Source organism: Hordeum vulgare, chromosome 2H (genome assembly GCF_904849725.1).
Source record: "Hordeum vulgare subsp. vulgare chromosome 2H, MorexV3_pseudomolecules_assembly, whole genome shotgun sequence".
Classification (NCBI taxonomy): domain Eukaryota; kingdom Viridiplantae; phylum Streptophyta; class Magnoliopsida; order Poales; family Poaceae; genus Hordeum; species Hordeum vulgare.
The window spans coordinates 67853353-67876223 of record NC_058519.1 but is presented as its reverse complement, the minus strand read 5'-3'; the positions used below and the strand labels follow the sequence as shown (position 1 = coordinate 67876223).

At 45.9% G+C, this 22871-nt stretch overlaps 1 protein-coding gene across 1 annotated transcript; it reads right to left on the bottom strand.

The window, feature by feature from the left end:
- Positions 1–320: 320 nt before the first annotated feature.
- On the bottom strand, positions 321–2995 carry LOC123425058 (probable mediator of RNA polymerase II transcription subunit 26b). Its single transcript, XM_045108722.1, has 9 exons — positions 2549–2995; positions 2376–2444; positions 2194–2276; positions 2012–2073; positions 1758–1879; positions 1624–1669; positions 1235–1527; positions 1014–1155; positions 321–776 (listed from the first exon to the last, which is right to left on the bottom strand). Exons 1-9 carry the CDS (start codon positions 2978–2980, stop codon positions 637–639), a joined length of 1389 nt encoding a protein of 462 aa, XP_044964657.1. The 5' UTR covers positions 2981–2995; the 3' UTR covers positions 321–636.
- Between the last annotated feature and the right edge of the window lie 19876 nt (positions 2996–22871).

Genomic DNA, 22871 nt, shown 5'->3' with positions numbered 1-22871 from the left:
CCTTGAAATAAACTATTGATCATTCCAAACAAACAAAAATGGAGTGAATCTGTCCTAATGGAAGCACTTTTTGGAAGTAAAAAAATTTGAGTTGATGAAACCACTGCTAGCCATGCACATTTCACATTTGAGCAAAGAAAATCTGCAGGGCTGCCAGCTCTAGTCCAAGTATTTGCAGTGTGGGGAGGACAAGATACTCCGGCTTCATCAAAAAGGCATGCATACCCCCAAAAGGCGTCTCAGGCTGAAAGGCAATGCAGGGCCGCTGCAACCACGACAAGGCAAGCAGAGGACACGATCATGCCATCCGGCAACTCTGGTGAACCGTTTGCGTTCCATCCGAGGAAGCAAAAAAACACCATCGATTAGTATCACAAACTAGTCTCATCTTTACAGGTTTTGACGGACACTATAATGCTGACCCAGCCATCATCATCATCATCATCATCAAGAGCAAAAACAAAAAAAAGAGTCAAACACAGGAGAGCGCCAACGCGGCTCCGGGACACAGTTTCACGAGGAAGCCTTATTGCTGATGTTATGTACCGGGCTGGGCTCTTACGCCGCCCGCCGACCGACCAAGGGCGGAAATGAAACAAAGGTATGTTCTAACGGTAGATGGAGGGAATCGGCGCCTCATTTCGACCAATTCCGGTTGTTGTTGGTGTTGCTGCTGTTGTTGTTGTTCCTCGCCTTGGCACTCGGCTGCCACCCTCGGTTCCCCTGCTTCCGTATATCTTGCGGATCCACCATCTGTACAGTCCTCTGCTTCTTTGCTGCAATGACGGTAAAATTGACATCATTACTCAAATCACATATAAAGCTGAAGCAGTGAAGTTCACTGGTTATGTTCTCTTTGGCAAAAAATAGTATTCCTACTTGACTGTTTGGTTACAATCTAAGCTAAGAGGCAATCAGACCAGTTCAAGCCATAATTTACAGCCAGGAATTATGTGACGTAGCCACGGATAATAATAACAAACAAACCCAAAGTTTCATGGTCAAACACATACCGTTGTCGAATTCTTGGTACCCTTCCTGAAGCTTTCGCTTTGTCATCTCTAGCTTCGAGTTAGTTGCCATTTCTAGCTTTGCATTCTTTGCAAGATCTAGCTTGGCTCGAAGCGAGTTCGCATCAGGATTGCTTGCAGGTTTCTACAGGGCAGACGGATAATTTAGGATTAGTATAAATGAGACAAGCACAAAGATTATGTTCAAAGTGCAATATGCTCACATCAGATGGCACCGGTTGCGGTCTGCCTTGAGCGGGCGAAGCACCCTGCTGCTGCTTAGGCCTCACTTGAGGTCTCCCAGGACCCGACTCTGCACTTGAGGGCTTCGCCAGCATGGCTGCAATGAATTGCTCCCTCGTTTGCCCATTGGCCAGTTCTTGCGGCCGTGATTGCCTTGCTGCAGATTGTTCTTGCCTCCAGCTCTGGTCAGGGTCATACTGTTGGGCCACTGCCTGCGGCGGCCTTCTAATTGGTTCTTGGCTCCCCGGATACCGCTGTACGCTGTTCCTTGTATCTGTAGATAATTCACAAAACAATCAACATGTCAAACACTAGTCCCTGGCAAAGAACAAACACAAAAGCGATCAAAGAGGGTTAAGATGTCACTCACTTCCAGCATCATCCATTCCATCAAACATCCTAGAGCCTTGGTTGTCCTGAGAAATTCCAGATGGAATTGTTTTAGATCATACTATAAACCCCATAAGAGAGCAGAGCGGTTAATTTCTAGGCAAACTGAATTACCTCTGAGAGCCGGATGGAAGTACTCGGCGTGGCGAAGAGTGCCCCCTCGTCCACGGAAGGAGATGACATTCCTCGGTCTTCCTGCTCCAGACTGGACGGATGCATGGACTGAGGGGTGTGATCTGCGAATTGTTCACAGAAGAGAACAATTAATGAGCCAATGAAGTATAGCCCATAACTAGCTTATAAAAGACAAGCATTACTTCAGTAAAAAACTAGAAATATGATGATGAACTCTTTTGATTGCTACTTACCAACAATGGCGTCTCCACTACCTCCATTGCTCATCCACTCGTCAACTATACTCTTCCAACCCCTGCGATTCACACGAAACATGCCAAGGAATGTTACTACAATAAAAATGGGGCAAAAATAGCTAAGAGGAACACAGAAGCAGGAAATGGTTTTGGACGAAGAAAAACATGGAGATACATACCCGATGAGCAACCGGACAAGGTGCCGAATCTGCTTGGAGTTGTGCTTCCGGAGGCTGGTCACAGTCTTTCCAATCGCAGTGACCTATCAGGACGAATCCGCGTGAGCACCAGCCAATACAAAGAAAGGAATAACCATGGGCAAATCGATCAACGGAGCTCCTGTGGATGTCGCCTCCCTCACCTTCAAGGTGTGCACCGTGAACTCCAGCTGCTGCAGCCGCCGGAGCAGATCGAGCAACGCCGTCTCCGACTGAAACAGCATGGCAGAACAGATTCAGCACGGGTGGTTACCAGCCAACAACCAGCGGCACGGACGGCGGCAGGCGGCGTGGAGAACAAGGGGATGAGCGTGACCTTTTCCTGGTAGTTGACGAGGACGGCCTTGATTTTCTCGGCCTCGGCGGTGACGGAGTCGTCGTCGTGGCGGGGCGCGCCGTCGTCGGTAATGGCCTCGGCGCGGTCGGAGCTGCAGAGGCTGGGGACGCTGGCGGCGCCCTCGGGGAGGAGCTGCTGCTGCTGCTGCTGCTGCTGCTGCGCCTGCGCCTGCGGCTCGGCGGCGGGCGCCCCCGCCGCGGGACGCGCCGCGGCCGCCGCCGCGGTGGGCGCGCCGGAGGTCACGAGGAGGAGCGCCGTGTAGAGGCGCTCGGCTATGGCGTCGCGCCTGGCGCGGAGGGCAGCGGGCTGGTCGGACGCGGCGACGTCGATGGCCGCCTCGATGGCGTCGAAGATGTTCTCGCCGGCTCCCTGGAAGAAGCTGACCCAGTGGTCCCTGGGCGGCGGCGCCATCGCCGCCCGCCGATCGATCGGGCCCCGACCCACCAGCCCCCAATCAAAACCCACTCCTTCCTTCCCTCCCTCCCTCCCTCCCTCCCCGTGCGGCGACGGACGGACGGACGGAGATTGGTTAATTCAAGTTTTAGTTCCGATTCAGTTCTTCCGTTACAGGGCAGGATGGATGGATGGATAGACGAACGCAAAAAAGGTAAAACCAAAAACAAAAAAGGGTCTACTGCGGATTGCCACGCCCAGACGCAAGAACTCGCCAGGGTGTTGGCATTACCATCCACCAATCTCACGCACGGCCGGCGCACGCACGCGAGGACGGGGACGGGACCGGTGAGGACGGAGAAAGAGAAGGAAAAAAAATGGTTTTTGCCCCGGGTTTGCTTTCCTTTCCTTCCCTTCCTCCTCGGTGCGTGGCTACTTCCGATCTTTGTCCTGTCTACTACTGCCTGTGGCTATCTGCGGATTCCTTCCCCGTCGCTCCCACGAGCGAGGGCCTGCGGCGCGGGTGGGAGGGGGAAAGGGAGGAGGGAGGGGGGCGGAGCGGGCGGAGGGAGTGCGCGGCGCTTGTGGTGGTGATGGCTGCTCAGCGATTTCCTCCAGGTCCAGGGGATGGAGGATGCGATGCGATTGCGAACGCGGCGCCGCAATCCAGTCCCGCCCCCCCGGCGCGTGGCCGTACCGCGAGGTGGGAGGGGGGAGAGGGGGCCCGTGTGCGTGAGCGTAGCGTTGTGTTTCGGCAAGGCTCAGCCCTAGCTGGTGGGCGCGGCACTACCACAGGCTTCTCGAAACAGCTAGGGCCACGCAACACAGGTGGAAATGGGAAATGCATTCAACCGTGGCTTGTATGAGTATTTGTTGTGCTTCCCTTCTCTCTCTTTCTTTGTGTATCCCGTTTCAATTTATTTCCAATTTTTCTAGTATGTTGTAATTCAAGCATATATGTGTTTGCTTAAATGAAATGTGTTTGGATCGTTTGATGCACGGGACTGCCATTTGTTGGGGTCTCATGTTGATGAAATGGCTAGCTCGCTACTTGTCACCCTCGCGTGATTTGAGAAGTCTATGCCTTTTGGGTTGAGAGGATATGATTGGTTTGTTGCTTAAAAGATGTATGTTGCTCTCTCACACACTCGACAACCTTCCTTCTCATTTTGTGGGTATTTTTAACGTGTCAAAATTGATAGTAGAACAACTTGATAACAGATAATGTTGCTTCTTCTAGTCGATTGACAATACCTGCTCTCGGGCCAAACGCCTTGCAGCATGAGATGAAGTTTGCACGTCTAGGCTTACAACACAAAAACTCCGCCTTCCCCTAGAAGATGCCTACAAATTCCTCCACTCTCTGATTCCTTCCTCGAAGCAATGGATACATCATCATCACTTTACCAGGTTAGTTGTGGGCACCATGCCTCCCACCTAGCTAGATCCATGCAAATAAGCATTCATGACCCACACCAAAATCACAGAGTGCTAGATAAAAGATGGATGCTCAACTTACTTTTGGCTACACGGATAAGCTTCTGCCCTAGTCGTTTGCCACTTCTTTCACTGTCATTTATTCACACCGCCTTAACCAAAATGATTTTGTAGCTACTATTTTCCATGAGGTGGCCGATCGATCCTTGTGTAGCCGCCTGCCCATGGCTGCAGCCAACAAAATTTACTCTTTGTGTGTGCTCTTGTTGCAGATTGTCTTCATGAAGGGGGTGATGCCAGACTAATCATAGGTCAGGGACATTTCACCACCGAAGGTACCTACGTGGCACCGTCATCGCAACTGATATTACCCCAAGCTTGAACACAAATGATCATCACGTGTGTCAGCGCACATTAAGATCTTTGGATAGTTGATGCACATGGATCACCTCAACATGCACAAGAAGATATTCTCGAATACGAATCTTGCCCAATGTGTAACATGTTGAATGCAGCTTTGCAAGTTGATCTGGCAAAAGATGGCCACCGTGGCTACTTTTCAGCCAATCAGCGGGCTTTGTATGGGCTCTGCGACCCCTCAGCTACCCCATGCACTAAAACCCTTCCTCTTACACACGACGCTTTGGAATTTTGCGGGTGCTAGAAACACGAGGAGTCTTCCGTCAGCATGATTTAGCCCGGAATGGTGTACTAGCGAATGTTCTCTTTGATTTTACCTTGTAGACAAATTGGCTAAAACGGTTGAGCTCAAAGATCACGCAAAATTGTGAGTGTGTGGTGTGTTTTTATTTCCTCACATTAGCGTGATTTTGCAATGAAATTAAGATTGTTTAGTTAAATGAATATGTTCATGTTGTTTAATGGACAAAACTACCACTTGATGGTGTGTCATGTCAATGAATTGGCTAACTCGCTAGTTGTCATCCACCGTGTGATTTGATAAATCTATGGCTTGGGTTGAAAAGATATGCTTGTCCGGTTGCTTAAGACATGTGTTGTACATGTTTTAGTGGGTATATTCATGTTACCGATTTCTCCTCTCCAATGATAACTTCATCTTTGTTTAACAACATGTTTCGTGTCCTTTCCACAAACATACATCGGTCTTCGTCTATAACTACGCAAGATGCCCGACTACGTATACAAATCATTGATGGACAACTTTGAAATATATCTATAGGGATGGAAAATTTTCCTTCTCACGGGGTTGGGGTGGGGGGAGGAGGGTGTTGGGTAATGTTGCATGGGAAACAAAAAATTCCTACGCACACATAAGACCTATCTATGGTGATGCCATCTATGAGAGGAGAGATCGGATCCACATAACCTTGTAGATCGCTAAGCGGAAGCGTATATAACGCGGCTGATGTAGTCGAACATCTTCGCGATCCAAATCGCAGTCCGTCCCACGATATCATCACGATCCGTCCCGTGATCCAATCACGATCCATCCCAATGTAGTGCCGAACGGACAACACCTCCTCGTTCAGCACACGTACAGCTCGATGACGATCTCCGCCTTATTGATCCAGCAAGAGGGGGCAGAGAGGTAACTGAGTTCTCTGATAGCCTAACGACGTGGCATTGATGGTGGTGGAGTTGATCCGGCATGGCTGCATCGTGCACTACCGAATCTATTATAGAGGAAGAACGAACTAGAGGGAGGGAGAGGAGTTGCACCTTCAATTGTGTGTAAGCTGCCCTCTCTCCCCTCTAGTATATATAGGAGGGAGGCGGAAGGGGTGGCGCCCAAGGGTTTCCCCTAGGGTTGGCCGGCCACACCCAAAGAGGAGGAATCCTCCTCCACTAAGGGAGGTGGAGTCCTACTCCTAGGAGGATTCCCTCCCACTTGGCCTCCTCCCACCTCCTTGTCGTAACGGCCTTTAGGGGTTGGCTGCCCAGCCCACTAAGGGTTGGTGCGCCACCTCTTGGGCCCATGTGGCCCCTGGGTGGGTGGACTTCTCCCGATGGACCCCCGGAAACCATTCGCCATTCCCCGTACACTACCAAAAATGCCTGAAACCATTTTGGAGCCCAAATACTCACTTCCTATATATCAATCTTCGTCTCTGGACCATTTCAGAACTCCTCGTGATGTCCGGGATCTCATCCGGGACTCCGAATAACCTTTGGTCACCAACATACATAAGTCAACTATACCGAAACATCACCGAACCTTAAGTGTGCAGACCCTGTGGGTTCGAGAACTATGCACACATGATCGACACACTCTCCGGTTAATAACCAATAGTGGGACCTGGATGCCCATATTGGTTCCTACATATTCTAGGAAGATCTTTATCAATCGAACCTTGCAACTGCAACAAAAGACCTTCCAACGGCGCCAGAAATAGGTGTGTTGACGGCACCAGGAATCCTTCTGCTACGGCTACGCCTTAAGGGACTTCCTAGGCAAATATGCAAAGGATTTCTCCCATGGCCTTGGAGCCTTGCGTTGGTGTTCCCTCGAAGCGGAAAGAGTGATGTAGCGCAGCGGTGGTAAGTATTTCCCTCAGTTTTGAGAACCAAGGTATCGATCCAGTGAAGGAGTATCACAAGATCCTGCACAAACACAAAAAACTTGCTCCCAACGCTATGAAGGGGTTGTCAATCCCTTATAGATTGTTTGCCAAGTGAGAACTGAAAGCAACAAAGTAACAAAGCAAAGTAAAAGCAAGAGTGGAAACGATAGATGTGAATAGACCCGGGGGTCGTAGTGTTTACTAGTGGCTTCTCTCATGAAAGCAAGTAGACGGTGGGTGAACAAATTACTGTCGAGCAATTGATAGAACCGCCAAAGTCGCGACGTCATCTATGGCAATGATTGTATCTATAGGCATCACGTCCAAAACAAGTAGACCGATACTTTCTGCATCTACTACTATTACTCCACACGTCGACCGCTATCCAGCATGCATCTAATGTATTAAGTCCAAAAGAACAGAGTAACGCCTTAAGCAAGATGACATGATGTAGATGGACAATCTCATATCTACAACAGAGCCCACCTTGTTACCCTTGATGGCAACTACACGATGTGTGCCTTGCTGCCCCTACTGTCACTAGGAAAGGTCACCACACGGTAAGAACCCAAAACCAAGCACTTCTCCCATTGCAATAATCATAGATCTAGTTGGCCAAACAAAACCCAAGACTCGGAGAGACTTACAAGGATATCAAATCATGCATATAAGAAATCAGCAAAGACTCAAATATATATCATAGATAATCTGATCACAAATCCACAATTCATCGGATCTCGACAAACACACCGCCAAAGAAGATTACATCGGATAGATCTCCATGAAGATCATGGAGAACTTTGTATTGAAGATCCAAGAGAGAGAAGAAGCCATCTAGCTACTAACTACGGACCCGTAGGTCTGAAGTGAATTACTCATGAGTCATTGGAGGGGCGATGATGATGATGAAGAAGCCCTCCAACTCCAAAGTCCCCTTGTTGGAATTATGCCCTAGAGGCAATAATAAATATAGTTATTATTATAATTCCTGTATCAAGATAATCGTTTATTATCCATGCTATAATTGTATTAATTGAAGACTTATTTACATGTGTGGATACATAGACAAAACACTGTCCCTAGCAAGCCTCTAGTTGGCTAGCCAGTTGATCAAAGATAGTCAGGGTCTTCTGATTATGAACAAGGTGTTGTTGCTTGATAACTGGATCACGTCATTAGGAGAATCACATGATGGACTAGACCCAAACTAATAGACGTAGCATGTTGATCGTGTCATTTTGTTGCTACTGTTTTCTGCGTGTCAAGTATTTGTTCCTGTGACCATGAGATCATATAACTCACTGACACCGGAGGAATGCTTTGTGTGTATCAAACGTCGCAACGTAACTGGGTGACTATAAAGATGCTCTACAGGTATCTCCAAAGGTGTTCGTTGAGTTAGTATGGATCGAGACTGGGATTTGTCACTCCGTGTGACGGAGAGGTATCTCGGGGCCCACTCGGTAATACAACATCACACACAAGCCTTGCAAGCAATGTGACTTAGTGTAAGTCGCGAGATCTTGTATTACGGAACGAGTAAAGAGACTTGCTGGTAAACGAGATTGAAATAGGTATGCAGATACTGACGATCGAATCTCGGGCAAGTAATATACCGAAGGACAAAGGGAATGACATACGGGATTATATGAATCCTTGGCACTGAGGTTCAAACAATAAGATCTTCGTAGAATATGTGGGATCCAATATGGGCATCCAGGTCCCGCTATTGGATATTGACCGAGGAGTCTCTCGGGTCATGTCTACATAGTTCTCGAACCCGCAGGGTCTGCACACTTAAGGTTCGACGTTGTTTTATGCGTATTTGAGTTATATGGTTGGTTACCGAATGTTGTCCGGAGTCCCGGATGAGATCACGGACGTCACGAGGGTTTCCGGAATGGTCCGGAAACGAAGATTGATATATAGGATGACCTCATTTGATTACCGGAAGGTTTTCGGAGTTACCGGGAATGACGAATGGGTTCCGGGTGTTCACCTGGGGGGGGGGGCAACACACCCCGGGGAAGCCCATAGGCCTTGGGGGTGGCGCACCAGCCCTTAGTGGTCTGGTGGGACAGCCCAAGAAGGCCCTATGCGCCATAGGAAGAAAATCAAAGAGAAAAAAAAAGAGGAGGTGGGAAAAAAGGGGAAGGACTCCTCCTTCCAAACCTAGTTGGATTCGGTTTGGAAGGGGAGGACTCCCCCCCTTGGCTCGGCCGACCCCCTTGGGGCTCCTTGAGCCCCAAGGAAAGGCCCCACCTCTCCCACCTATATATACGGAGGTTTTAGGGCTGATTTAAGACAACTTTGCCACGGCAGCCCGACCACATATCTCCACGGTTTTACCTCTAGATCGCGTTTCTGCGGAGCTCGGGCGGAGCCCTGCCGAGATAAGATCATCACAACCTCCAGAGCGCCGTCATGCTGCCGGAGAACTCATCTACCTCTCCGTCTCTCTTGCTGGATCAAGAAGGCCGAGATCATCGTCGAGCTGTACGTGTGCTGAACGCGGAGGTGCCGTCCGTTCGGCACTAGATCGTGGGACGGATCGCGGGGCGGTTCGCGGGGTGGATCGAGGGACGTGAGGACGTTCCACTACATCAACCGCGTTTCTTAACGCTTCTGCTGTGCAATCTACAAGGGTACGTAGATCGAATATCCCCTCTCGTAGATGGACATCACCATGATAGGTCTTCGTGCGCGTAGGAAATTTTTTGTTTCCCATGCAACGTTCCCCAACAGTGGCATCATGAGCTAGGTTCATGCGTAGATGTCTTCTCGAGTAGAACACAAAAGTTTTTGTGGGCGGTGATGTGCATTTTGCTGCCCTCCTTAGTCTTTTCTTGATTCCGCGGTATTGTTGGATTGAAGCGGCTTGGACCGACATTACTCGTACGCTTACGAGAGACTGGTTTCATCGCTACGAGTAACCCCGTTGCTCAAAGATGACTGGCAAGTGTCAGTTTCTCCAACTTTAGTTGAATCGGATTTGACCGAGGAGGTCCTTGTATAAGGTTAAATAGCAATTCATATATCTCCGTTGTGGTGTTTGCGTAAGTAAGATGCGATCCTACTAGATACCCATGGTCACCACGTAAAACATGCAACATCAAAATTAGAGGACGTCTAACTTGTTTTTTCAGGGTATGCTTGTGATGTGATATGGCCAACTATGTGATGTGATATATTGGATGTATGAGATGATCATGTTGTAATAGATAATATCGACTTGCACGTCGATGGTACGGCAACCTGCAGGAGCCATAGGGTTGTCTTTAAACTAACGTTTGTGCTTGGAGATGCGTTTACTATTTTGCTAGGATGTAGCTTTAGTAGTAATAGCATGAGTAGCACGACAACCCCGATGGCGACACGTTGATGGAGATCATGGTGTGGCGCCGGTGACAAGAAGATCGTGCCGCTGCTTTGGTGATGGAGATCAAGGAGCACGTGATGATGGCCATATCATGTCACTTATGAATTGCATGTGATGTTAATCCTTTTATGCACCTTATTTTGCTTAGAACGACGGTAGCATTATGAGGTGATCTCTCACTAAAATTTCAAGACGAAATTGTGTTCTCCCCGACTATGCACTGTTGCTACAGTTCATCGTTTCGAGACACCACGTGATGATCGGGTGTGATAGACTCAACGTTCACATACAACGGGTGCAAAACAGTTGCACACGGGGAACACTCGGGTTAAGCTTGACGAGCCTAGCATGTGCAGACATGGCCTCGGAACACATGAGATCGAAAGGTCGATCATGAATCATATAGATGATATGATTAGCATAGGGATGCTTAGCACTGAAACTATACTCAACTCACGTGATGATCGGACTTGAGCTAGTGTAAGTGGGTCATGAACCACTCAAATGACTAGAGAGATGTACTTTTTGAGTGGGAGTTTAGCAAGTAATTTGATTAAGTTAAACTCTAATTATCTTGAACATAGTCTAAGTCCACTTTGAATATATTTGTGTTGTAGCTCATGGCTCACGCGACAGTCACCCTAAATTTTAAATACGTTCCTAGAGAAAGCTAAGTTGAAAGATGATGGAAGCAATTTTGTAGACTGGGCTCGTAATCTTAAGCTAATCTTACAAGCTGGGAAGAAGGTTTATGTCCTTAATGCTGCGCTAGGAGATGAACCACCCGCTACGGCTGACCAGGATGTTAAGAACGCTTGGTTAACACTAAGGAGGACTACTCAGTAGTTCAATGTGCAGTCTTGTATGGCTTAGAACCGGGACTTCAACGTCGCTTGGAGCGTCATGGAGCATATGAGATTTTTCAGGAGTTGAAGTTTATCTTTCAGAAGAACTCCCGGATCGAGAGGTATGAGACCTCCGATAAATTCTATGCTTGCAAGATGGAGGAGAATTCGTCTGTCAGTGAACATGTGCTCAAAATGTCTGGGTACTCCAATCGTCTAGCTGAGCTGGGGATTGAACTCCCGCAAGAGGTTATCACTGACAGAATCCTTCAATCACTGTCGCCAAGCTATAAAGGCTTTGTGTTGAACTACAACATGCAAGGGATGAACAAGTCACCCGACGAGTTGTTTGCGATGCTGAAAGTCGTAGAGTCTGAACTCCGTAAAAAGCATCAAGTGTTGATGGTGAATAAGACCAGTAGTTGCAATAGAAACGGCAAAGGCAAGAAGGGTAATTCAAAGAAGAGCGGCAAGCCTGTTGCCAATCCGACGAAGAAACCCAAAGTTGGACCTAAGCCTGAAACAGAGTGCTACTATTGCAAGGGTATGGGTCACTGGAAGCGCAACTGCCCCTAGTATCTGGCTGATAAGAAGGCGGCCAAAGAAAAATCAGGTATATTTGATATACATGTTATTGATGTGTACTTAACCGTCTCTCGTAGTAGTGCTTGGGTATTCGATACCGGTTCTGTTGCTCATATTTGCAACTCGAAACAGGAACTGCAGAATAGACGAAGGTTGGCGAAAGATGAAGTGACGATGCGCGTAGGAAATGGTTCCAAGGTTGATGCAATCGCCGTCGGCACAGTTTCACTTTAGTTACCATCAGGATTAGTTATGAACTTGAATCATTGTTATTTAGTGCCTGCGTTGAGCATGAACATTATATCTGGATCTTGTTTATTGCGAGACGGTTACTCTTTTAAGTCAGAGAATAATGGTTGTTCTATTTCTATGAGTAACATCTTTTATGGTCATGCACCCAATGTGAGAGGATTGTTCATATTGAATCTTGATAGTGATACACACATACATAACATTGAGACCAAAAGAGTTAGAGTTAACAATGATAGCGCCATATTTTTGTGGCACTGCCGCTTAGGTCATATTGGTGTAAAACGCATGAAGAAACTCCATGCCGATGGACTTTTGGAGTCACTTGACTTTGATTCACTTGACACGTGCGAACCATGCCTCATGGGCAAGATGACTAAAACTCCGTTCTCCGGAACAATGGAGCGTGCCAGTGACTTGTTGGAAATCATACATACCGATGTGTGCGGTCCGATGAGCGTAGAGGCACGCGGCGGATATCGTTATTTTCTCACCTTCACTGACGATTTGAGTAGATATGGTTATGTCTACTTAATGAAGCACAAGTCTGAAACATTTGAAAAGTTCAAGCAATTTCAGAGTGAAGTTAAAAATCATCGTAACAAAAAGATCAAGTTCCTATGGTCTGATCGTGGGGGTGAATATCTGAGTTTCGAGTTTGGTGCTCACTTAAGACAATGTGGAATTGTTTCACAGTTGACACCGCCTGGAACACCACAGTGTAATGGTGTGTCCGAACGTCGTAATCGTACTTTATTAGAGATGGTGCGATCTATGATGTCTCTTACCGATTTGCCGTTATCGTTTTGGGGTTATGCATTAGACACAGCTGCATTCACTTTAAATAGGGCACCATCAAAATCCGTTGAGACGACACCATACGAACTGTGGTATGGCAAAAGGCCAAAGTTGTCGTTTCTTAAAGTTTGGGGATGTGATGCTTATGTCAAAAAGCTTCAGCCTGAAAAGCTGGAACCCAAAGCGGAAAAGTGCATCTTCATAGGTTAGCCAAAAGAGATAGTTGGGTACACCTTCTATCTCAAATCCGAGGGCAAAGTGTTTGTTGCTAAAAACGGAGCTTTTCTCGAGAAGGAGTTTCTCTCGAGAGAATTGAGTGGGAGGAAGATAGAACTTGATGAGGTTGTCGAACCTCTCATCCCTTTAGATGGTGGCGCAGGGCAAGGGGAAACCTCTGTCGTTGCGACGCCGGTTGAGGAGGAAGTTAATGATGATGATCATGAAACTCCGGTTCAAGTTCCTGTCGAACCACGCAGGTCGACGAGACCATGTGCTGCTCCAGAGTGGTACGGTAATCCCGTTTTGTCAATCATGTTGTTCGACAACAATGAACCAGCAAATTATGAAGAAGCAATGGTGGGCCCAGATTCCAACAAATGGCTAGAAGCCATGAAGTCCGAGATAGGATCCATGTATGAGAACAAAGTGTGGACTTTGGAAGTACTACCTGAGGGCCGCAAGGCTATTCAGAACAAATGGATCTTTAAGAAGAAGACAGACGCTGACGGCAATGTGACCGTTTATAAAGCTCGACTTGTGGCAAAGGGTTTTTCACAAGTTCAAGGAGTTGACTACGATGAGACATTTTCACCCGTAGCGATGCTTAAGTCCGTCAGAATCATGTTAGCAATAGCTGCATTTTTCGATTATGAAATCTGGCAGATGGATGTCAAAACGACGTTCCTTAACGGTTTCCTTAAGGAAGAGTTGTATATGATGCAACCCGAAGGTTTTGTCGATCCTAAGAATGCTAACAAGGTGTGCAAGCTCCAGTGATCCATTTATGGACTGGTGCAAGCATCTCGGAGTTGGAACAAACGCTTTGATGAGGTGATCAAAGCATTTGGGTTTATACAAGTGGTTGGAGAATCTTGTATTTACAAGAAAGTGAGTGGGAGCTCTGTGGCGTTTCTAATATTATATGTGGATGACATATTGTTGATTGGAAACAACGTAGAGTTTTTGGAGAGCATAAAGGATTACTTGAATAAAAGTTTCTCTATGAAGGACCTAGGAGAAGCTGCTTACATTCTAGGCATTACGATCTACAGGGATAGATCAAAACGCCTGATAGGACTTTCACAAAGCACATACCTTGATAAAGTTTTGAAGAGGTTCAAAATGGAACAGTCCAAGAAAGGGTTCTTGCCAGTTTTACACGGTACGAGATTGAGTAAGACTCAGTGCCCAGCAACTGATGGGGATAGAGAGCATATGAGCACCGTCCCCTATGCTTCAGCCATAGGTTCTATCATGTATGCAATGCTGGGCACTAGACCGGACGTTAGCCTGGCCATAAGTATGGCAGGCAGGTTCCAGAGTAATCCAGGAGTGGATCACTGGACGGCGGTCAAGAATATCCTGAAGTACCTGAAAAGGACTAAGTAGATGTTTCTCGTGTATGGAGGTGACGAAGAGCTCGCCGTAAAGGGTTACGTCGATGCAAGCTTTGACATAGATCCGGACGACTCTAAGTCGCAAACCGGATACGTATTTATTCTTAATGGGGGTGCAGTAAGCTGGTGCAGTTCCAAGCAAAGCGTCGTAGAAGATTCTACATGTGAAGCGGAGTACATGGCTGCCTCGGAGGCGGCTAAGGAGGGTGTCTGGATGAAGCAGTTCATGACGGATCTTGGAGTGGTGCCGAGCGCACTGAATCCAATAACCGTGTTCTGTGACAACACGGGTGCCATTGCCTTAGCAAAGGAACCACGGTTTCACAAGAAGACCAGAAACATCAAACGACGCTTCAACCTCATCCGCGACTACGTCGAAGGGGAGGACTTAAATATATGCAAAGTGCACACGGATCTGAATGTAGCAGACCCACTGACTAAACCTCTTCCACGGGCAAAGCATGATCAACACAAGAACTGTATGGGTGTTAGATTTATTACAATGTAATTCGCATGATGATGTCAGGGCTAGATTATTGACTCTAGTGCAAGTGGGAGACTGTTGGAATTATGCCCTAGAGGCAATAATAAATATAGTTATTATTATAATTCCTGTATCAAGATAATCGTTTATTATCCATGCTATAATTGTATTAAATGAAGACTTATTTACATGTGTGGATACATAGACAAAACACTGTCCCTAGCAAGCCTCTAGTTGGCTAGCCAGTTGATCAAAGATAGTCAGGGTCTTCTGATTATGAACAAGGTGTTGTTGCTTGATAACTGGATCACGTCATTAGGAGAATCACGTGATGGACTAGACCCAAACTAATAGACGTAGCATGTTGATCGTGTCATTTTGTTGCTACTGTTTTCTGCGTGTCAAGTATTTGTTCCTATGACCATGAGATCATATAACTCACTGACACCGGAGGAATGCTTTGTGTGTATCAAACGTTGCAACGTAACTGGGTGACTATAAAGATGCTCTACAGGTATCTCCAAAGGTCTTCGTTGAGTTAGTATGGATCGAGACTGGGATTTGTCACTCCGTGTGACGGAGAGGTATCTTGGGGCCCACTCGGTAATACAACATCACACACAAGCCTTGCAAGCAATGTGACTTAGTGTAAGTTGCGGGATCTTGTATTACGAAACGAGTAAAGAGACTTGCCGGTAAACGAGATTGAAATAGGTATGCGGATACTGACGATCGAATCTCGGGCAAGTAACATACCGAAGGACAAAGGGAATGACATACAGGATTATATGAATCCTTGGCATGAGGTTCAAACGATAAGATCTTCGTAGAATATGTGGGATCCAATATGGGCATCCAGGTCCCGCTATTGGATATTGACCGAGGAATCTCTCGGGTCATGTCTACATAGTTCTCGAACCCGCAGGGTCTGCACACTTAAGGTTCGACGTTGTTTTATGCGTATTTGAGTTATATGGTTGGTTACCGAATGTTGTTCAGAGTCCCGGATGAGATCACGGACGTCACGAGGGTTTCGTAAATGGTCCGGAAACGAAGATTGGTATATAGGATGACCTCATTTGATTACCGGAAGGTTTTCGGAGTTACCGGGAATGTACCGGGAATGACGAATGGGTTCCGGGTGTTCACCCGGGGGGGGGGGGGACCCACCCCGGGGAAGCCCATAGGCCTTGGGGGTGGCGCACCAGCCCTTAGTGGACTGGTGGGATAGCCCGAGAAGGCCCTATGCGCCATAGGAAGAAAATCAAAAAGGAAAAAAAAGAGGAGGTGGGAAAAAAGGGGCAGGACTCCTCCTTCCAAACCTAGTTGGATTCGGTTTGGAAGGGGAGGACTCCCCCCCTTGGGGCTCCTTGACCCCAAAGCAAGGCCCCCCCTCTCCCACCTATATGTACGGAGGTTTTAGGGCTGATTTGAGACAACTTTGCCACGGCAGCCCGACCACATATCTCCACGGTTTTACCTCTAGATCGCGTTTCTGCGGAGCTCGGGCGGAGCCCTGCCGAGATAAGATCATCACCAACCTCCGGAGCACCATCACGCTGTCGGAGAACTCATCTACCTCTCCATCTCTCTTGCTGGATCAAGAAGGCCGAGATCATCGTCGAGCTGTACGTGTGCTGAACGCGGAGGTGCCGTCCGTTCGGCACTAGATCGTGGGACGGATCGCGGGACGGTTCGCGGGGTGGATCGAGGGACGTGAGGACGTTCCACTACATCAACCGCGTTTCTTAACGCTTCTGCTGTGCGATCTACAAGGGTACGTAGATCGAATATCCCCTCTCGTAGATGGACATCACCATGATAGGTCTTCGTGCGCGTAGGAATTTTTTTGTTTCCCATGCGACGTTCCCCAGCAGTGGCATCATGAGCTAGGTTCATGCGTAGATGTCTTGTCGAGTAGAACACAAAAGTTTTTGTGGGTGGTGATGTGCGTTTTGCTGCCCTCCTTAGTCTTTTCTTGATTCCGCGGTATTGTTGGATTGAAGCGGCTTGGACCGACATTACTCGTACGCTTACGAGAGACTGGTTTCATCGCTACGAGTAACCCCGTTGCTCAAAGATGACTGGCAAGTGTCAGTTTCTCCAACTTTAGTTGAATCGGATTTGACCGAGGAGGTCCTTGTATAAGGTTAATAGCAATTCATATATCTCCGTTGTGGTGTTTGGGTAAGTAAGATGCGATCCTACTAGATACCCATGGTCACCACGTAAAACATACAACAACAAAACTAAACACTTCTCCCATTGCAAGAATCATAGATCTAGTTGGCCATACAAAACCCAAGACTCGGAGAGACTTACAAGGATATCAAATCATGCATATAAGAAATCAACAAAGACTCAAATATATATCATAGATAATCTGATCACAAATCCACAATTCATCGGATCTCGACAACACACCGCCAAAGAAGATTACATCGGATAGATCTCCATGAAGATCATGGAGAACTTTGTATTGAAGATCCAAGAGAGAGAAGAAGCCATCTAGCTACTAACTACGGACCCGTAGGTCTGAAGTGAACTACTCATGAGTCATTGGAGGGGCGATGATGATGATGATGAAGAAGCCCTCCAACTCCAAAGTCCCCTCCGGCAGGGCACCGGGAAGGGTCTCCAGATGAGATCTCGCGGAAACGGAAGCTTGCGGCGGCGGAAAAGTATTTTCGTGGATCCCTTGGTTTTTTGCTGTATTTTAGGGAATATATAGGCGAAAGATCTAGGTCAGGGGGCGCCAGGGAGGCCACAAACCTGCCCACCGTCGCCCCTGGTGGCGGAGTGGGGGCTTGTGGGCTCCTTGTAGCCCTCCTGTCTTGGCCCGCAAGCCCCCTGATCTTCTTTCGTTCGGGAAAAAATCATTTCGGGGATTTTATTCCGTTTGGACTCTGTTCCAAAATCAGATCTGAAAAGAGCCAAAAACACAGAAAAACAGGAACTGGCACTTGGCACTGAATTAATAAGTTAGTCCCAAAAAAGATATAAAAGGTACATAAAACATCCAAAGATGACAAGATAACAGCATGAAACCATAAAAAATTATAGATACGTTTGAGACGTATCAAGCATCCCCAAGCTTAACTCCTGCTCGTCCTCGAGTAGGGAAGTGATAAAGAATGAATTTTTGATGCTTTCATGCTACCTAGCATAGATGTCCTTTGTAACTCCTCTTATGTGACGTGAATGTTCAGATCCATTAGATTCAAAACAATAGTTTGCTATTGACGTGGAAACAATAATAATTCAAGCAAACTAGCAAGGTAATCATGAACTTTCAAAATAACAAGGCCAAAAGAAAGTTATCCCTATAAAAGCATATAGTCTGGCTATGCTCTATCATCATTGCACAACGAATTTAAATCATGCACAACCCCAGTATTGGCCAAGTAATTGTTTCACGCCTTTACTTTCTCAAACCTTTTCAACTCTCACGCAATACATGAGCGTGAGCCATGGTTTTAGCACTATAGATGGCGTGGAGTTTGGTGGAGGTTGCAAGAAAAAAAAGGAGAATATAATCACATTAACTAGGCATATCAATGAGCTGTGGAGATGCTCATCAATAGATATCAATGTGAATGAGTAGGGATTGCCATACAAATGATGCATTAGAGCTAAGAGTATGTGAAAGCTCTTAAAGAAAACTAGTGGGTGTGCATCCAACTTGCTTGCTCACGAAGACCTAAGGCAATTTTGAGGAAGCCTATCATTGGAATATACAAGCCAAGTTATAAAATGAGAATTTCCCAATAGCTATATGGTGGTGACAAAACGAGAGACTCTCAATCATGAAGATCATGGTGCTTAATATGCACAAGTGTGGAAAAGTGGTAACATTGTCCCTTCTCTCTTTTTTCCTCATTTTTTTTTATTTTTTTGGTGGGCTCTTTGGCCTCTTTTTTTTGGTGGGCTTCTTTGGCCTCTTTTATTTCCTCACATGGGACAATGCTCCATCAATGATGATCATCCCACTTTCAACTCAAAACTTAGAGCAACGATGACTCTATATGGAATGCCTTCGGTAGTGTACCGTGGCAATGATCTAGCATGGCATAGACATTAATGGAAACATCATGCTAGCTATCTTACGATCACGCAATAGCAATGTAGGCGTGATGGCACATGTCATGGTGGTAGTTGCATGGCAATATATCTCGAAATGACTTTGAAAAAGCCATAGTAGGTAGGTATGGTGGCTGTTTTGAGGGAGGCTAATGGTGGGTTTTGTGCACCGGCGAAAGTTGCACGACACTAAGAAGATAGTGATGGTGGAAGGTGAAAGTGCATATAAACCATGGACTCAACATTAGTCATGAAGAACTCATATACTTGTTGCAAAAGTTTTATTAGTAATCGAAACAAAGCATTCAACGCATACTCCTAGGGGAAGGGTTGGTAGGTATAAACCATCGCGCGATCCCGACCGCCACGCAAAGGATGACAATCAATAGACTAATCATGCTCAGATTTCATCACACAGCGGTTCACCATACGTGCATGCTACGGGAATCACTAACTTCAACACAAGTATTTCTAGATCCACAACACCTTACTAGCAAAACTTCAATATTACCACAACCACAACTCAAAACTAATTGAGATGAATCAAACTTCTCTAACTATTCAATGCACATGAAGATGGAAGTTTTCGTATCCCTTTGGATAACTACCCCTTTTGAGACTACTTTCAAAGCATAGATCAACTACCAAGCCACGCACCGCTGTGCTCTAAAAGATATAAGTGAAGCACATGTGAGCTGAACTGTCTACCAAAAGATATAAGTGAAGCTCGACAAAATCACGGTGAGTGCATGTCTCTCTCTCTAGGTGTGCAGCAAGGATGATTGTGACACAACAAAAATAAAAGACTCCTACGATACAAGACGCTCCAAGCAAAAACACATAACATGTGGTGAATAAAAATATAGCCCCAAGTAACGTTACCGATGGATTGAAGACGAGAGAGGGGATGCCTTCCCGGGGCATCCCCAAGCTTAGGCTTTTACGGCATCCTTGAATCTCTTGGGGTGCCTTGGGCATCCTCAAGCTTGAGCTCTTGCCACTCTTTATCTCTTTGTCCATAAGAACTTCACCCAAAACTTGAAAACTTCACAACACGAAACTTAAACAGAAACTCGTGATAACATTAGTATGAGAAAGCAAACCACCACTTCCTTAGGTACTGTAGCAAACTTAAATTCTACTTATGCTGATGTTGGGTTACTGTATTTTCAATCTTCCATGGCTAATACCCCCCGATACTATCCATAGTTTCATCAAAATAAGCAACCAACAAAACAAAAAACAGAATCTGTTAACAGCATACCAGTCTGTAGCAATCTGTATATTTCTTATACTTATGGTACTTAAAAAATTCTGAAAAATTACGACAGTCTGAAGAATTTGCATGGCAATCAAGAGCAAAAAGAATCAACTCAAAAGCTCTTACAGAAAAAATGAAAATTCTTTTCGTGAGCAGAAAGTATGTGTCTTTTCCAGCATGACCAAACGATCATCCCCAAGACTAATCATAACGGTTTTGCTTGGCACAAATGCAAAAAGAAACACAAAAAACACAATCATAACAGAATTATGAAAGTGTGGAAAACACAAAACAGAAAGAAAAAGGATAGATTCGTTGGGTTGCCTCCCAACAAGCGCTTTTGTTTAACGCCCTTAGTTAGGCATTCAATGATGCTCTCACAAAAGACAAGAATTGAAGCACAATGAGAGCATCCTAAAGCATGTGAAAATCACATCTAAGTCTAACATACTTCCTATGCATAGGCATTTTATAGGAAAACAGATTGTCAAGACAACCAATAGTTTCCATATGCAAGGAAGAAGAAAGAGACAATAGCAATCTCCACATAACGAGAGGTAATTTGGTAACATGAAAGTTTCTACCACAGTATTTTCCTCTCTCATAGCAATTACATGTGGGATCATATTCGAATTCAACAATGTAACTATCCCAAAGGATATTCTTTTCATGATCCACATGCATACAAAGTTGACGCTCTTCAAAAATAGTGGGATTATCATCAACGAAAGTCATGACTTCTCCAAACCCACTTTCAATATTATTGCAAATATCATATTCATCATGAGGTTTAAACAAATTTTCAAGATCATAAGAAAGATCATCACCCCAATCATGATTATTGCAACAAGTAGTGGACATAGCAAAACTAGCATCCCCAAGCTTAGGGTTTTGCATATTTTTAGCATGATTGTCACTAATAGAATTTATAGTGAAAACATTGCAATCATGCTTTTCATCCAACGAGCCCTCGTGAATCACTTCATCAATTTCTTCCTCACAACTTTAAGATTCACGCAACTCAAGCAAAACTCCATAAAGATAGTCAAGTGCACTCAATTCACTAGCAATTCGTTCCACATAACTGGGTCTCTTAAAGAGATTAGCTAGTGGATGAGGATCCATATCACTAGATTTTCAGCAAGCAAAGATGCAAGCATATTGAAGGCACATGGCACACAAGCGAAGAGAAAGCAAGCGAGAAAAAAGGCGAACGAAAAAGGCAAACGAGAAAAGGCAAATGAAAACGACAAATGTGAAGTGGGGGAGAGGAAAACGAGAGGCAATTGGCAAAAAAAAAAGTAAATGCGAGAGATGAGTTTGTGAGACCTACTTGGATAGATCTCTCCTTCCCCGGCAACGGCGCCAGAAATACTTCTGCTACTGCAACAAAAGACCTTCCAACGGCGCTAGAAATAGGTGTGTTGACGGCACCAGGAATCCTTCTGCTACGGCTACGCCTTAAGGGACTTCTAGGAATATATGCAAAGGATTTCCCCCGTGGACTTGGAGCCTTGCGTTGGTGTTCCCTCGAAGCGGAAAGGGTGATGTAGCTCATCGGTGGTAAGTATTTCCCTCAGTTTTGAGAACCAAGGTATCGATCGAGTGAAGGAGTATCACAAGAGCCTGCACAAACACAAAAGGCTTGCTCCCAACGCTATGAAGGGGTTGTCAATCCCTTATAGATTGTTTGCCAAGTGAGAACTGAAAGCAACAAAGTAACAAAGCAAAGTAAAAGCGAGAGTGGAAACGATAGATGTGAATAGACCCGGGGGCCGTAGTGTTTACTAGTGGCTTCTATCATGAAAGCAAGTAGACGGTGGGTGAACCAATAACTGTCGAGCAATTGATAGAACCACGCAAAGTCGTGAGATCATCTATGGCAATGATTATATCTATATGCATCACGTCCAAAACAAGTAGACCGATACTTTCTGCATCTACTACTATTACTCCACACGTCGACCACTATCCAGCATGCATCTAGTGTATTAAGTCCAAAATAACAGAGTAACACCTTAAGCAAGATGACATGATGTAGATGGACAATCTCATATCTACGATAGAGACCACCTTGTTACCCTTGATGGCAACTACACGATGTGTGCCTTGCTGCCCCTACTATCACTGGGAAAGGTCACCACACGGTAAGAACCCAAAACCAAGCACTTCTCCCATTGCAAGAATCATAGATCTAGTTGGCCAAACAAAACCCAAGACTCGGAGAGACTTACAAGGATATCAAATCATGCATATAAGAAATCAGCAAAGACTCAAATATATATCATAGATAATCTGATCACAAATCCACAATTCATCGGATCTCGACAAACACACTGCCAAAGAAGATTACATCGGATAGATCTCCATGAAGATCATGGAGAACTTTATATAGAAGATCCAAGAGAGAGAAGAAGCCATCTAGCTACTAACTACGGACCCGTAGGTCTGAAGTGAACTACTCACGAGTCATTGGAGGGGCGATGATGATGATAAAGAAGCCCTCCAACTCCAAAGTCCCCTGCGGTAGGGCACCGGGAAGGGTCTCCTGATGAGATCTCGCGGAAACGGAAGCTTGCGGCGGCGGAAAAGTATTTTCGTGGATCCCTTGGTTATTTGCTGTATTTTAGGG